Genomic DNA, 17,801 nt, shown 5'->3' on the forward strand with positions numbered 1-17,801 from the left:
TTATGGCATATGGAAATAATGAGAGTGTGCTTGTTTATGGCCTGTTACTTTAGATGGATCCATCTCATGTTTTATTTTCTTCACACAATACATTTGGTTTGAGTAAGAAGATGGTTTTTCTGTTTTGACATGCTGATGAAAACTAAGGACATACGCTTGCTGTTTTTTCAAGCACAAGTTGATCTGACCTAGTAGCCTCCCTTTTAAGATTTGTACTGTATGGTACTGCATTCTGCAATCTCAGTATGGAAAAATTAGACAGGACTGGGGATCAGTCATGTTTGCATAATTTCTTCAAAGTACATATCAGTGATGGTTTGTTAAAATAAACATTTCATTTTGAACTTCTGCTAGACCTTCAGTCTTCAAGTAACAAGGCCAACAGGAAATGGAAACTTTAAACTATTCATATGTTTAGAAAGTCAGGAAGTGTGTGTTACACACAAAGAGAAGTTGTTGGGGGGGGGGGGAGTTTCATCTGATCAGAGTGAGCTGGAGAGACTCACACTATATGCAGATAATAGCATGAAGTTCATAAGGCAATACCCCCCCCCCCTTCACTCACTCTCTCTTGCAATAAGTCTTCTTCTGGAAAAAAACAAAAGAGTGTGATATCTGGAATAAACTTTTAAAGGTCAACCTAAGAACAGGCTTCTTAAGAGTGATAGAAGCTTGTTTTGCGCAAGACACCCTGGCATTCTGTTCACTTTTTATAAAATTACAAGCTAGATCTTGTGTACAGTCCTATTCACATTTATAATTATGACAGTGTCCTGACCCTAGTGTCATCCAATGCAGGTAGGGTAGGGTGGGGGTACTGGTGGTCAAAAGAGCACACTTGTCCCTCTCCTTTGCTGTGATGATGACCTCCTCCTTAGGAGGGAGCTACTGTCTTGGCAAAGCCAAGTGCACTTGGGAGTTGTACAAACAGCCTCAAAGGGGCAGCCTCCAGCTCCCCTACTTCAGCCAGATTGGGGCCATGGCAACGACACACCATGGCCCTGTTCCAACCGTTCCAGGGCGCAAAAAGCAGCCACAAAAAGTGGCTCCTTTTTGCACCCTGGAAAGGATGTGATAGCTGCGGCGCTGCAGCTATACAGTGCTCCTTTGGCACTGCATCATCCAGACACAGAGGTTGTCAGTGTATAGACCACACTGGGTGACACCTCAGAGGGGATGTCACCTGGTGTGTTGGTGAGAAGGTGCTGCCTTCTAGGTCTGGTGGCTTGGCCCAAAAAGTTAATCTTCCCCCTCTCCTGCTCACCCAGGAGCTCCGCTAGACCTGGAAAAAGTGCAGGGTGGTAGAGAGTTGCCTTTGTTGTTTGCCCAGCATCTTCCCCAGACCCAGAAAGGCTATTGAAGAGAGGAGTGGGGTATTAAAAAATGATGCATACTGAGTGTCAAATATACTAGGTATACTGATGTGTCATAGCTAATAGTTGGTATGATTTCACCCCTAAGGTTTTGTGTAATTCCTTCTGGTTACATTGCCTTCTACTCTGATGTTGTTAATGCTTTGATTTACTTTGTCGCTCCCCTGAACTTTCTGCCAACATTCAGGTTCTGTTGTTCTGTATCCCCCAAAGTCATTCTTTTTTCCTGTATATCATCTGTGACAGCAAGAGTATGTCATTCCTCACCCTTTCTCAAACTCTTCCTGCTTGGTTCTTTGGCTGATGAACTTGGCTTATATGTTTTCGGCATATTGCAATATCGATGGCTTCAGACTAGAGTAGTGTTCCAGCTGGTGTGCCTGTGAGTCTGTTCACACAACATAATTATGGTGCTATTATACCACTTGAACTTCCATGTTTTCATCCCATGGAATCCTGGAGTTTGTAGTTTGGTGAGGTACTGGATCTCTCAGGCTGAGGATTCAAAATGCCCCTCTCTAACCTGCCAGTCCCAGGATTCTGTAGAATGTTGCCATGACAGTCAAAGTGGAATCATAGCACAGTTATTATGTAGAGTGAATGGATCTCGTACCCCAAAACATGCCTGACTCATACTTCAAGATTTTTGGCTCAAGAAGAGTCAATAGGCAAACAACAAAGGTCGCAAGTGACTTTACTCATAATGGCAATAGGGAAATATTCATTGGATTTGGTACCTACCTAATAACTGCCACACATCTTTTTTCCAGCATGGAGAAAAGCATCAGACCAGCAATTGCAGTGTATTATGCCAATGCCAGGTTTTATGATTAGGGACTTGCCTTGTAGTTTCAGGAACCCTATTGCTCAACTACTGGTTGTAGCACTACATGCTGACATAGGTGACATCCTGCCATTTTGGATCTTGCAGAATAGATGGGGTTGAACCTTGACTAGTAGAAAAGTCTGAAAGGGCATCTGTAGAATTTGTCTACCAAGATTCTGATTCTTTCTTTAAGAAAACTAAAGACAGTTTTGTAATTATGACTTCTTCTTTCTTGATACATGCTATATATTGTAACTATGTAAAGAAGCCTTCCTAGCCATGTCTGTGCAGGCTGGGAATGACAGAGGTTGTAGTCCAGGACATATGGAGGATGCCATATTAGGAAAGGCTTGCATAAACCAGCAGAATTCAATTAATATGCAGCACCGGGACAAAACTAGAAAAAGCAAGAGAGAATGAACATTCACTTATTGTAATATATAGTCACCCCTCTGTTTTTGCAGGGGATCCGTTCCGGAGTCCAGACCCTCCCCCCCCCCCCCCCCGAAAACAGAAGTTTGTCTATGTTCAAGCCCCATTGACTTGAATAGCAGTGCACACCCCATTTTGTCCCCCTCCATTTGCCACCCAGGAACGGGCGAGGGACATGGACTTCAAGCCCGTGAAAACAGAGGGACAACTGTATTTTTTAAAATCATATAATTCTGGCAATATTTCATCAAACTTCTTTTTATAAATTTATAGTTTACCTGTTTCATGAAAAGCTACCATAATAAATTAACAAGAATGCAATTTCAGCTATTTGTGTGTGTGTATGTGTGGAAACCAATTTATATTCACCAACATTAGCGCAAGCTAACCTAAGATCAGTGAGGTCTTTTTAAAATAGAAAAACAAATCCAGCAATTTCAAGCTTTTCTCAGCTTTGGAACTGCTGGCTTATGTTCTTCCAGAAGTATATGAAACATGTTTACATTTTAAAGGCATCTGGTAAATGTTTTGTAGTTCTGCAAAGTTACGTTTTCCTCTTTTTTTCCTGTGGGAATGTTACAGCATTACAGACACGGGCTTTTTATTAATTGTCACAAAATGACTAGTTAGTTCCTGACATCTGTTTCAGTGAACTAAACATAGATGTTATAGATTGTAAACTGTACAACTAAAAGATATTTAGGATAGATGGGTTATAATGGAGAATTATTGCTTCCTCAGTCCTGTAGGACATTCAGATTACTAGAGTATTGTAGTTGAACACTATAGAGCTAGCTTGTATATATAAGAACAATATGGGTGGTGCTGCCTTTTTTAAAAAAACACCATTGTGTCTCAAATTTGGAAGACATGTCTCCCAAATGACTTCTTGGTTATAAGTTAAATTATTGTCAGTTACTTTTGAGATCACATATTCCAATGTACTAAAGGTGCATCAGAGCAGAAAATCAATAGGGACATTGGATATGTGAAGCTGTTACAGTATTGTTATCAATGATTTAGATGCAATTGTATGTCAAATGTCTCTCCTGTATGCTGGGGTAATCATAGTAAGTTATTGATATGAAGTGTAATATTTGACTACAGAATTGTGGGAGTGGGATTGAACTGTTTTTCTACAGACAGAAAAGCAAATAGATTGATTTAGATTACATAGCAGAACACCAGTCTCTTTGACGCTTCTCAGTTGTAGCATACTGATACTACTTTAACTGCCACGACTCTGTTCTGTGGACTCATGGTATTTGTAGTTTCCTGAGGTAATTAGAATTGTTTGCCAGAGATCTCTAGTACCTCCTCAAACCCCACAACCCAGAATTTATGGTATCAAAGTGCTATAATTTTGTAGTATTAAAAAAACCACCAAAGTGTTGGCTTTTCATGTGAAATATTGGAAAAAGTCTTTATGGGTTTTTTAAGGAAAAAAATGTTTCTTTTGCTTTCAGAAATTGAAGCCAAAGAAGCCTGTGACTGGCTGAAGGCTGCTGGTTTCCCCCAGTATGCGCAAATGTTTGAAGGTACTGCATCTTGTTCTGAGATACTTGTTCTCATTCCAATACAGACTTGTGAAAAATGGCCAGAATTACTCCTGTTTCCTGAGGTGTAAATTGGGTTGTTTTCTGTAGATGGGTGAAATCCAGAGTCTCACTAGTGAAACTTGCAGTGCTCTCTCCCTACTCCCCTCCCTAGCCTTCTTCACCATTTAAAAATGGGCTTCCCATCCCTTCAGAGATGCTTTGAGGTATCAGTAGAGGACAGCAGTGGAGACGGGGAAATAGACCCTATCTTGATCCCTCTAAATCCCTGTGTCCTACCAGCAGTATATCACCATGTGACACTGGCCAGTGTGATCTAGAAATAAAGTTGTCAGAAAGAGAAAGTTTCTCCCTCACTGCCTCCCACTCCATTGTTTTGGTCTGATGACAAAAAGACTGCAGTGGACCAGCTTAAATTATGTTTGTGTTAGGCTGGTAGAAGACAACACTGGTGTCTGTGTCATAAAGGAATCATTCTGTATGAAATTCTGAAAAACAGAACAGACTTCAGTGTGTTGCCAAATTGTACAGGATTCATCTTGAATTCACTTGCTTCATGTCCTTTGAATTAAAATAAATTCTTTGAAGGATGTGAGTGTCCAAAATGGCACTTAGCTACTTCAGAGTTGCTCAGATTACTGGAAAGCCATATGTCTGCTGCTTTCAGACATCTGTACAGTGGTACCCCGGGATACGAATGCGCCGCCTTACGAAATTTCCGGGTTACGAAAAAAATCAATTGAAAAAAACTGTTCCGGGTTACGAAGGTTATTTCGGGTTACGAAAGAAATTTTGGTGCTTTTCGGCGCTTTTTCGCACCAAATCGCGGCTTTTCCCCATTAGCGCCTATGGGTTTTCGGCTTGCGAAAGCTTTTCGGGTTACGAACGCGGCGGCGGAACGAATTAAATTCGTAACCCGGGGTACCCCTGTACTTCTTTTTACATAGGCAGCTCCAGTATCATTTGAACTTCACACCGCTTCCTTACTAAATCAGGTAGTGATGGGACTGAGGTTTATTGTGTTTTTTCTTTATAGATGCCTCTGAATTCCAGGTTCTTTTATTAGTGCATCTTTCCCACTGCAGTCATTTATCTGTTGTGTTCTGATTTACAAATCTCTGATATTATAGTTGACTGATTTAGACTATTTGGGTATTTGTATTAATTAGCTTAAGCTGTTCTTTACATTGGTCTTTTGTTATTGTAAATACTTAAATAACTTATTTCAGAAACTGAAACCTACTGTGAACTTCATCTTACAGATATGCAATTTCCTGTTGCCATCAACTCTGTGAGAAAAGATCATGAATTTTTAGATAAAGATGAAATGGAATCCTTGTACAGGTAAATATTAGTATGAATTCCTCCTTGGCTCATTAATAGGTGTCTGGCACTCAGACTCTGAAACTTTGACATTTGAAGATATAGCAGTGTTAGTCTGTAGAATCAATATGTAGAGAGATCTTGTAGCACCTTTGAGACTAAATGAAAGAAAGACGTTTGCAACATGAACTTTTGTAGAGAAATCTACTTCCTCAGATGCATTTGAAGTATACTTAAGTCTTGGAATGCTCATGCTGCCAACATCTTCCTTTCAGTTAGTGTCAAAGGTACTACAAGATCCCTGAAGCTTTGGTTAAGGAAAGCAATGAATGAAGAAAATCGGTCTGCAGTTAGGCATCTTATTAGTCTTTTCTAGATATGTTTTGTTGTATAGTTATTATATAGCTATTATTGTGTTAGAGTTTTTATAAGCAATGTATTAGTGCTGTATCAGCATACACATTGTGCCTTCAAAGGCCTTTTCTTCTAAAAGGCAAGAAATAGACTAGTACAAATGAGAAATACAGTATGTGAGTGTTCTGAATTTGAAGTCATAAACCAGACTGATGATGTCTGCATTGGCTTTCTGCTATTCCCAGTCACATTATAGAGTACTGTGTTTTACCCAGAGCCTTTAATTACTCATGTGCAATATGGCTAAGAACACAGCCATTTGTGTCTGCTAAGAGTTTACTCTGGTGTAGGTTTAGATTATAAACACTCTAAAATCACTCCAGTCTATTGGATTAGATTGAGCAGTTATCAGTACAGTATTTAAAATAGGATGATACTGGGTTTTACATTATGTTTAAGCTGTATTAATGTTTATATTTTATTAATAGCATGATGTTTTATGTGTTGTTTTATTACCCAACTGGGCAAATGACTTGACTCAAAGAGTTGTTGTTGTTTTTTTTAAAGTAATATATACCTTCCCTTTCTGTCAGAAAAATGTTCAAGGCAGATACTTATTTTATATTGCCCTCTCCAGCCCACCCTGATGGTCAGAGTGTATTAGTGTATTAGGTGTATTAGCAGCCAAGCTACAATGAATATCATATGCAAAATTAAAATTAAAATTCTTCTGAAAAGAGCTTTGGTAAGATGCTGCGGGCGCTAAGGCGAAGCTGTCATCTTGCCAGAGCAGCTGTAATAATAAAGGTGCATGTTATAATTTTAGCTTTAAGTTATTAGTAGCTCTGAAAAATATTATGCAACTCCCACTAACCCCCTTCCCAGGGGTGTGCCAGAGTAATTGCTTAATTGCAAACAAATTATACGACAATGCTGTCTGAAGTTCTTTAATTCCTTAATTTCTTAAAAGGTATGTGCAGCCTGCAATAAGATTTTTTAGGCCTTCATTATTTCTATGTATTTTAATATCTGCTTTGTATAAAAGAGAATGTATCTTAGAAATGAGAAAAATTCGTCATATTGAAGGGTCCTCAGATTTAACACTGATAGAAATCAAATCTCTTTTGGAAATGATATAATCACTAATGTTTTGCTGCTTTGCCTTCCCTTATTCTCTAAATAGAAGAAAAAGGCAGGGCATCAACAAGCTGCTAAATTGTCAGGACAGATATGTATACTAATTATTGAGCTGGATCCAACATAAGCCTTCCAGATAGAAAAGATACCTTTCTGTCTGTGGGAGGCTTTGATCCAGTAGAAGATGTCTACTGGCAGAACAGAAAAGGAAGTAATCTTAGTCAGTCTCTCTGTGTCCTTTAATGGAGAAATTAAATGGAATGAATGCCACTGATTGGAATATTACAAGAAATTTAGTGTCTTAGTATTAATGGATCACTCTTTTTCTCTCCAGACGGTTGAATACATTGAATAAATATGCAGCAATGAAAGTAGAAATTAATCGACCAAGAAAGCGGGTATGTTTTCATATTATGCTATCATTAATATAGCTGTAGTGGGGGTGGGTTAAATCAAAGATGTTTGCATAGAAGACTGATACTTTGAAATTTCACACTGTGTCTGTTTAACCATCAGTGAGAAAAGTTGCTACAGTAGATAAGTTCTTTTGTACTTCTGTTTTTTTCTTAATACTATTGTTTTCTGTTACAAAAATGCTTAAAATTTCTCAGATCATAGAATCATAGAGTTAGAAGAGACTGCAAGGGCCATCCAGTCCAACCCCCTGCCATGCAGGAAATCTCAGTCAAAGTATCCCTGACAGATGGCCATCCAGCCTCTACTTAAAGACCTCCAGGGAAGGAGACTCCACTACACTCCGAGGGAGTTTGTTCCACTGTCGAACAGTCCTTACCGTCAGGAAGTTCCTCCTAATGTTGAGGTGGAATCTCTTTTCCTGTAGCTTGCATCCATTGCTCCGGGTCCTAGTCTCTGGAGCAGCAGAAAACAAGCTTGCTCTCTCCTCAATATGACATCCCTTCAAGTATTTAAACAGGGCTATCATATCACCTCTTAACCTTCTCTTCTCCAGGCTGAACATCCCCAGCTCCCTAAGTCATTCCTCATAGGACATGGTTTCCAGACCCTTCACCATTTTAGTCGTCCTCCTTTGGACACGCTCCAGTTTCTCCACATCCTTTTTAAATTGTGGGGCCCAGAACTGGACACAATATTCCAGGTGGGGCCTGACCAGAGCAGAATAGAGTGGCACTATTACTGTGTGAGCTCTTATCTTGTACATTTGAACAAAGCATGAATGTCATCAGACATCTACATGCTCTCATACCCCAGTATGAGGTTGAAAGAAGTTACAGATCCCTGAGATGAGAAAGGACTTGTATCATTTTGGAGTGTGTCTAGGCAACCACATTTTTAATAGTACTTACCTAAAGCTAGCTAATGTGCTCTTACCACCGTGTTGTCCTTTCACATTCAGGACATCTCTATGGTTTTGTGTTAGATAAGCTTTACAGAATAATATTCCCTAATCTTCAGTGCTACAGTTTAGACCAACCAGGTTGGTATTCTATCAACCCATGGTGTACAGTACATATGTAGAATTCTTACATTATTCAACAGTTTGAGGATGCAGTTGCCATATTGCTCCTTCTTGTGCTTCCTTCGCTCCCCATTCCTAGATTCTAGGGGTCTAATGGTAATATGGGGAGGAAGGCTCTAGGCTGTCAGGTGAGTTCACTCTTGCTGATCTAAAGCTTCTTTGGCAGTATAGGAAGGGCTTGAATCTGAACCTATGAAGTAAAATTTAAAAAATCCACCAACAGAGTACCTCTGAAATGTTCATTTTAGTTTCATTATTTTACTAAGCTAACAGAACAGGTTTAAACTAAAAAAGATGGTTCTAGCATTAGAAAGAAATCAGAGATTTTAAGTGTCTTTAAAATACTGTAGTGCCTAATTTAATTAATGGAACACTGGGCCATGTAACTGATTGACCAAATCTTTTCCTTTTATTGCAGACACTGCTGGCTTCAATTTGCTAGGCAATATTTAAGCTCAAAGTATTAGGTTCCATGCTTTGAAAAGTAAATGGTCTGAATCCAACATTAGTCCTACGGAGAATACCCATTTCAATCAATGGGATGTACTTGTGACTAATTACTGGTCTGCTGTACCCTAGAGCTATATTGGACATACTTTGTGTTTATTAAAATACAGGACCCCAGTCTTTCCCACTCTAAATAAAATATGCCAAAAATATGCTGGTCTCCCCACTGAAATAATTGATCTTGATGGGATTCAAGGAAAAGGTCAAGGGTTTATGTGTAACACTGGCATGTGCAAGATAGGTAGAAATACTGCTAGTTTCCCTCACTTGCTTTGATTTTTTTAAATTGCTTGTCTAATTATTTGCAAACCCCTCTTTCTTTATCCTAAGAGTGATGAATCTGAAGAGGATGAGCCTTGTGCAATAAGCAGCAAATGGACCTTTGAAAAACATACTCAGAGATGGTCTCGTTTGGGGAGCTCAGAAGGTTCTGGTGTGCCACTTCCTGACAATCTGAGACTCAACATTTCTGGCAGTGGAGATATAGTCTTTTCTGATCACGGGGAGAGAAATGATGAATCGTCTGTCCACAGTTCCAGCAGTGGAGACAGTGACCTAATCAGCTTTCCAAAAACCTGTGAGGAGGCTGAGGCAAGCAGGAGCTCTTCAACATGCTCCTCAAATAAGTTGGCATCACCTGACTCCACCTTCAGCTGCTCTCCCTCTCCTAGTGAAACCTTGAATATAATTAGTGAAGACAAACTCATGGAGAAACCTCCCCATAAAAAAGGAAGGAGTTTCTTAAAGAAAATGGAAAAGTTGCGTCTGCGAAGTAGCAATTTGAAGAGTCAAGGACATTCAAAGGCCAAGCCCATTATTAGCGGACCTATTCTGATAGAGGGACTAAATGAAGAAAAGTTGAGAAACCTCAACTGTGTAAGCATTTCTAACATGTCTGAGAGTCAGACAAGTCAGCCTTCTGATTCACCACAGACCTGTAGTAGCAGCAGTAGGAGCAGCAGTCGCAGCCAGTCTGAAAACAGTAGCACAGTGAGTACCCCAAGCCCTGTTATCAAAGTGAGGCGACACAGTAAAAGAGGAGGGATGTATGCAGAAGAGTTTGATTCTGGGAAACTTTCTTTGTGGAGTGATATTTCTCAGAATAACTTGAAAAATGAAAATCATGTGGAGAAGAAAAAAGTATTTCAAGTACCTCAAGGCCATAAGCCAGGGACTTTCCCCAAAGCACTTACTTATAGTCTTTTGTCACCCATAGACAACACTTCTGTGAACTGGAGAACTGGGAGTTTTCATGGATGCCGGAGAAACAGGGTTCAGCTTAGTTCTCAGGACTCTGAAACTCCATCTGGCTCACTTTCATTGATGGATAACAGACTGAGCATTTATGACAATGTGCCTAGCATTCATCTGCACAAAATGGATATGCCCGAGATAGGTGATGACGATGTTTTCACAGAGCTAGACAGTGTTATGGAACATGTGAATGGGCTGAGGAAGTTGGTCAGTCAATGGACAGAGAAGTTCTCTGATGAGGGGGACTCTGACTCTGCCAGTCACTCCAACCAGTCCACCTCTCCTTGCCCATCATCCCCTAAAGAGATCCGTCTTGAAATTAAAGAACATTCAGAGGGAAAATTGGCTGGATTTCCAGTTACTGAGGGTGAAGATTGCAAACATATTGATGAACATAGCCTCATGGAACTAGCATACGTCATGGAATCAGGGACAAGACTGGTGTCAACACATTCTATCAGGTCAGTTGATTATTAGCAAAGGCTATGAAACATACCTGGAACTGTTTTATGTGAAAAGGAGAAGGGCTTTAATCAGTATCACTTAGGCCCAATTAGTGTACAAAGTATTAAATTAATGATTTATTGATTTCAATTAAACTCAATGTGAAATGCCTTGTGGTTTTGGTGCTAGATTCTTTAGTGTTCAGAGCATGAAGAAGAAAAATATGTACATCTCCCAGAATCACCCCAGATAGCATTTAACCACTGCCCTGGTGGCGCAGTGGTTAAATGCCTGTACTGCAGCCATTCACTCAAAACCACAAGGTTGCGAGTTCAAGACCAGCAAAAGGGCCCAGGCTCGACTCAGGCTTGCATCCTTCCGAGGTCACGAAAATGAGTACCCAGACTGTTGGGGGCAAATTAGCTTACTTGCTAATTAGCTTACAGTACTTGCTGTTCACCGCTATGATCTTTGGAATAGCGGTATATAAATAAAACAAATTATTATTAATTATTATGAATCTCCCCAGATAGTTGGAAGAATCTGAGAATTGTAGTTAAGAAAAAAAAGAAAATTAAACTCTTAATAGTGTTCCAATATCTCTTTTAAGTCATTGTAATATACGGAGCTATTTTTGCTGAGCTATGTGGTTCTAGAAGGAGACTCGGGTTTAAAATAGTATTTATATTGAAGAGGAGTTAAAAAAAATTTGTTTTGTTTTGTTTTGTTCAGCAGCCATGGAAGAAGACACTGGTCAGCTGAAGAAGGAGTAAATTCAGAAAGTCTTTCTCTTCAAATTGACAGCCTGTCTGCTTCCCACCTCAATCGAATACAAAAACTGGCTTTGTTAAAGTTAACTTCTTTAATGGATAAATACTCTCCTTCCAGCAAACAAGGATGGAACTGGTAAGTAAAATAAATAATGTGAATTTCTGACATAAAGGGAACTACCTGTTTTATTTATTTATTCATATATATCCTGCCTTTCTCTCATTAGTGAAACTCAAGGCAGTTAATAACATTTAAAAACAAAACAGACTGAAATTATACAAAAATTTCAGTAAAAGTACACTATTAAACTCTTAATAGTGTTCTAATATCTCTTTTAAGTCATTGCAATATACATAGCTATTTTTGGTGTAATATACATAGCCACTATACATGGCTTCCAGCTTATGTGGAAGCTGCGCAGCAATCAAAGTAATGGTGTGCACATGCTGCCCCTGAGCCACGAGCATACATGGGGCTTTCCCCTTATGTAGGGGAATCCGGAACTGATCTTCCGTGTAAGGGGAGGGCCCGCTGTATAATTGTTAAGAAAATGTCAAAAAGACTTTCCTTCCAGTCCAAGTTAAGATAAGATGGAGGAAGCCATAACACTTGTTTTCTGTTAAACAATTTATAAAGTTGTTTTATAAATTATAAAATTTATAAAGTTAAAAACATTAAAATTAAGAACATTAAACTTTATTAAAGGATTACATACAAACCTTAAAAGCAACACTGCATAATATTAGAAGTGCTCTCTCTCTCTCTCTCTGTGTGTGTGTGTGTGTGTGTTTGTTTGTTTGTGTGCACCTTTTAAGTTGCCTGTCAAGTTATGGCAACCCCATGAATTTCATAGGGTTTTCCTAGGCAAGAAATACTCACAGGTGGTTTTGCCATTTATTTTCTTTGAGCTATAGTCTACAGAACCTGGAATTTGTTGGTGGTCTCTTATCCAAGTACTAACCAGAGCTGACTTTGGTTAGCTTCCAAGATCAGATGGGATCTCATGCATTTAGAGTATTTAAGCAATAATAAAGTATTTAAGTGGTAGGGTATTTAGGCCGTATGTTGTGTATTGTATCAGAAATGGGGCCATTTTGAATAGTCAAAAATCAATTGCAGTTCTTTCCACTCCATCTTTAGGACCCTTATTATCTTCCATGTATCATTTTGTTATCACATCATCCTGGTTTTTCATGCTAATGATGTAGAATACTGCACTAAACCATCAACATAGCTACCTCCCCACAGGGTGACCACTAAACTTTTTCAGAATATTTTGGCAAAGCATTGAATTGGATGAAGGAGGTTGTTTGAATGCAGTGGAGTTTAAGGGGTGATACATGAAGACTGGGGCCTAAGTAGTTCACTGTAATTCCAGTGAGGAAGAGGGTGTCTTATGATTTTAATCTTCAACCTAATGCCTAGATGCTTGGGAACCTAAAAAACGTGGGGGGGTTTTGGTTGTTATTCTAATGAAAAAAATCTAAAATGCTGTCTATTGCAATGAAGTGCTACTATTGGCAAATCCAGTGATGTTGTGGTTTGAATTTTGGATTAGGAGTCCAGGAAACGAGAGTCCCTTCTTAACCATGCACACCCACGGGGTGGCCTTGCACATGTTACACTCCCTCAGCCTTAGATGATGACAGTGGCAAACCTCCTCTAAATAGATCTTGCCAAACAAACTCTAGGATAGGATTGCCATCAAATAGGAATTCTTAACCTGGGATCCATGGATAGATTTCATATACTATGGCTGGCATCCTATAGAGTAATTAAGTAATTAAAATAGACTTAAACATTCATAACTGCTCTGTTTATGTTTACAACTGTGGCACTATTTCCGTCATCACAAGAGCTTCCCCAAACCTCCCTTAATAGCCAGCAGCCACATGAAGCAACAGAGGTCTGTTCTACTGGCAGTTAGGGGGCTGCAGGGTGGTTTTTTTCAAGCCTTCTCCTACCAATGATCTGCAGCACCCCATTTGTCAGCAGAACAGACCTCTATTGTTCAGTGTGGCTGTTGGCTGTTAAGGTAGGTTTGGAAGGTTGGGTGAGGAGACAATACATAGTGATACATTCATAATGATATCAGTGGTACAGGATTTTGGCCTATGTCTTTATTTTCACTAACCCCTCTAAGTGAAATTTTGCATTTCCCCCAATTATGAGTGTAGACAACAATACTGAGTTGTATTAGCAGTACCTGTGACTTTATCAGAAATCACAGATGTTTTCATGTCACATTACAGTTGCTGCAGATAGCGGAAAAATATTTTATACTCATCGCTAGTTTGAAATTACTATAGTTATTAGTCCCATCATTTAGATTAATGTGATTGCAAAGAAGTCCATTGGCTTCACCAGACTGCCCAAAGAGACTGTAGCCCCCCCACCAAAGGTTAAGAGCCCCTGCCATAAAAGCTCATAATAACTTATATTTTCCCCTGAAACACTGCTAATTAGCTTTGTTCCCCTGTAAACTAAAAAGTGTTAAGAATCCTCAGATATTTGAATGGCTCTGCCTGCAGTCTCCTCATGTTGGCCATGCTGGCCAACCCTTCCCGGAACAGAACCCAGCCACATAACGCTCCCTCCACAGACATATACAGTCATCCTTCCATATTTGCGGATTTGATTATTCACGGGTTTGATTAATATGTTCTCTCTAGGAATATCTATGTCCTCCAGCACAACTCTATGGTCAACTTTAACTAAAAGTTAAAGCGAGAATGCTCTACTAGGCCTTGTAGCTCCTCCAGGGCAGTTCTGTGGTCAGTGTCTGTCGGACATCAACCACAGAGTTGCACTGGAAGACCCAGAGATACCTAGAGAGGTGTCCTCTCAGTAGAAACATGGAGTTTTTGTTATTTGCGGTTTTTCCATATTCACTGGGATCTTGTTCCCCTAACATTAGTGAATATGAAGGGAGAACTTTATAAGCGAAGACTGCCCACCGTTATTTTATTACTGTATTATTGTTTTTAGATTTTATTGCCTGTAATTTTAATGGATAGAATTGTTTAATCCTTTTTTAAGGGGGGATTATATATATTGTATTTTTAAAGGTTGTACGCTGCTTTGATTGTGGTAACAAAAAGCGGGATATAAAAAGTTTTATTTATTTTATTATTTATGCTGGCTTGGGAATTCTGGGACTTTTATAAAAACAAAAACTTTTGTAAGCTTTGATTATTCCATTATATTATTTTAATGTGTAATGTCCCATAAATGAATGTTTAAAACACTGCACACTCAGCTCAGAATTATCTGGAACACAACACAAGCCAATGAACTACTTTTTTTTATTTTCAGGACTGTTCCAAAGTTCATCAGAAAAATAAAAGCCCCTGATTATAAGGACAAAAGTGTATTTGGAGTACCATTACTGTTAAATGTCCAGAAAACAGGTCATCCACTTCCAAGGAGCATAGTCCAAGCCATGGACTACTTGAGAGATAATTTTCTTGACCAGGTACCAGTATGAAAAATGGGAAATCACGCTTAGGGTTTCATACCTGCCATCTCATTTTTTACACGATGTTTGTGGATTTTCCATCAGTTTTCTTTTTTTAAAAAAAAAGACTATTGTAACAAACATGCTATGTCTTAAAAACAGATTTTACCCTTCCAATTCCCCTTTATGCATGCATGTGCCAATAACTTTTTGGAACGTAGATTGTGCCACGGGCACAGTCAATGGGGATTTCCCCCTTGGATTTAGCTTTTATTTTTGTTTATTCTTTTTCATAGGTTGGCCTTTTCAGAAAATCAGGTGTTAAATCAAGGATTCTTTACTTAAGGGAAATGAATGAAAATGACCCAAACAGCATAACATATGAGGGACAGTCAGCTTTTGATGTGGCAGACATGGTGAAGCAATATTTCCGAGATCTTCCAGAACCTATATTCACAAGCAAACTTTGTGAATCCTTCCTCCACATCTATCAGTGTATGTAGTTATGATTTCAACATTGTTTTGTCCATTTTCAATAGTCATTTTATAAAGTGAACATCAGTTGCTTTTTTAATGTACATATATCTGTTGTATAATTGTGGCTTTATATTAATGCATGTCTGAGTCACAAGTCAAGAAAATGAGTATAGATATCATGAGATTTCTTTAAAATTTGTAGCTTGTTTCTATCCGATGAGTTTTGAACAGAAGCTCTTATTTCATTCACTCAATTAGACAAATGTAATATAATGAGGTTCCTTTGGGTTTTCTTAATCTGTGCCACATTGTGTTAAAAAATAGACAGAAATTAAGTATGAGTGGTTATTTTCAATATGTTTGAAAGAATGCATATAAATTCATTGATGAAAAGATATTGTAGTGTCTGAAAATAAAGCTTGACACATCTTAAACAGTGCCCATTATTTTTCTCTGTCTCTCCTTTTCTAGATCTCCCAAAAGATCAGCAATTTTATGCTGTCCAAGCTGCTATTCTTTTGCTTCCAGATGAAAATCGTGAAGCTTTGAAAATTCTGCTGTTCTTTCTCAGGGATGTAGTAGCTTTTGTGGAGGAAAACCAGATGACTCCAGCCAACATTGCTGTCTGCCTGGCACCATCTTTGTTTCACCTTAATACCCTGCGGAGAGAGAGTTCTTCATCATCTAGGTATTTTGGCTTTGCCAAAGCTTGTTAATGAACAAGTGGAAAAATACACTGACCATGGTACAAATTGCAAAGTGCTTCAGTCAGTCAACGTTAATAGGAAATGAGTACGATATAGCCATTGCTTTTACATAGTGGTCTATGTTAGTCAATTTGTGCTGTATTTGGCTTTGTTTGGGTGCAGACTGCAGGTCTGTGAAACCAGGAATGGAATGCAGATAAGATTTTGCAATAGTAGGGTAGCTGGTAAACTAATTTCTGTCCAAGATAACAATCTGGATATCCTTTGTGACCATCATATACATCCTAGGCCAACACATAACAAAATACGTTTTTGTTGTATATACTGCAAGAAGATATAGTGAATAGGTGGAAAAGGAGAAAAAGACCCTCCCCACATCTTGGATCTTTCATATGCACCAGCCAAGTATGTTCCTGGTGGATTTTATTTCAGCCCATTCATGGGTAAATATTACAGGTGTGATGAGTGCTGGGGCACTAGTTCTCAACAGTTCCTATCTTAACTTGGTGCAGGGGTATCATTGGGGGGAGGCGGATTGTGGACCATACTGGGTGAAAACCAAAGTAGGGTGACACCACTGCTCCCCAAACTTTAGTTTGCCTTTTGGCCGAAATAGGCTGTGGTGTTTGTTTGCCCTTTTCCCTTTAAAAAACTGGAGCTCACACTCAGTGGAAGAGAAAACCAGTGACTGAGGTGAGCGAGTGATACATCTCCTTCCTCTGCCCACTGAGCCTCAGAGGCATGGAGTGAGGCCTAGTGGGCAGAGAAATCAGAGGGCTTGCTTGCACCGTGATCAAGTGATGCCTCTCCTTTCTTCATCTGTGAGGCTGTTACACCAGATGACACCAACCCTAGTGATGCCATTGGGGTTGATGTTACTTAAGATATGAACAGTTGAGAACTACTCCCTAGCACTCCTCACCCTTGTGATATTTATCCATTAACAGGGTGAAATAAACTCATCAAGTCCCATTAAAAAAACCTGTGTCTCACCATTGTAGCGGGGGGGGGGGCACTTTTTCCAAGGAGGACATTTATATGTTTTACGGACATAAAGACTGCAGTAGCATTGTTGAGTGAATCCAAACACACAAAAACAAGAATTCCATTAAAAATGAAAATTGTAATAATATTGTTAAACATAACATCTACTGCTGTGGTTAGGTGTAAAACACATTGGCTGAAGACTCTCCTGGTGACTTTAGACGCCAGCAGAACAGACTCATCTCTTGACAGAGATACCTTCCTAGGTTATCCCTTTTGTCACTGTGGCACCCACAATTGTTTTACCCTGCCACTCCAGTACCATACTTAACACTACTGTAGTTATGCTGACCAGTGGGATCAGACACAATGAGCATAAAGACAAAACTCAATGGTTTTATAGGCAATAATTTTTATTGCTGTAATGAAAACATCTATCTCCCACCTCAACTGCTTTGTGTCACTTGTTGAAAACCACTGTGCTAGGAAACCAAAATAGTTTTTTGTCTGTGAAAAATGCCCTTTCTAACAATAGTTAGTGTTTTTGCTATGCTGTTCTTTTAAAATGTTTGTTTTGTGCAGAAAGAACTATAAGTGGGACGCTGGAGTGAGTTGCATTTCTGGAAGAATTCCCAGGCATTTGGGGGGGGGGGGCTTGGGGATGGAGATAGCCCTATTTTATCATGTTTGTCAACCTAGCA

The 17,801-nt window shown here is 39.2% G+C and overlaps 1 protein-coding gene across 6 annotated transcripts in view; it reads left to right on the forward strand.

Annotated features, from left to right (window-relative positions):
- Positions 1-17,801, forward strand: part of LOC121921588 (rho GTPase-activating protein 7-like) — a 114,360-nt gene that overhangs the window by 84,247 nt on the left and 12,312 nt on the right. For 2 of the 6 annotated variants that reach the window (XM_042449873.1, XM_042449878.1), the window contains exons 2-9: positions 4,098-4,169; positions 5,417-5,531; positions 7,336-7,399; positions 9,337-10,721; positions 11,437-11,610; positions 14,791-14,950; positions 15,229-15,427; positions 15,881-16,097. In XM_042449873.1, the coding sequence (XP_042305807.1) occupies positions 4,098-4,169; positions 5,417-5,531; positions 7,336-7,399; positions 9,337-10,721; positions 11,437-11,610; positions 14,791-14,950; positions 15,229-15,427; positions 15,881-16,097 (2,386 nt within the window). The remainder of the gene's footprint in view (positions 1-4,097; positions 4,170-5,416; positions 5,532-7,335; positions 7,400-9,336; positions 10,722-11,436; positions 11,611-14,790; positions 14,951-15,228; positions 15,428-15,880; positions 16,098-17,801) is intronic. The other 4 variants (XM_042449876.1, XM_042449879.1, XM_042449875.1 and 1 more) reach the window with 3 other exon arrangements.

Source organism: Sceloporus undulatus, chromosome 2 (assembly GCF_019175285.1).
Source record: "Sceloporus undulatus isolate JIND9_A2432 ecotype Alabama chromosome 2, SceUnd_v1.1, whole genome shotgun sequence".
Lineage (NCBI taxonomy): Eukaryota > Metazoa > Chordata > Lepidosauria > Squamata > Phrynosomatidae > Sceloporus > Sceloporus undulatus.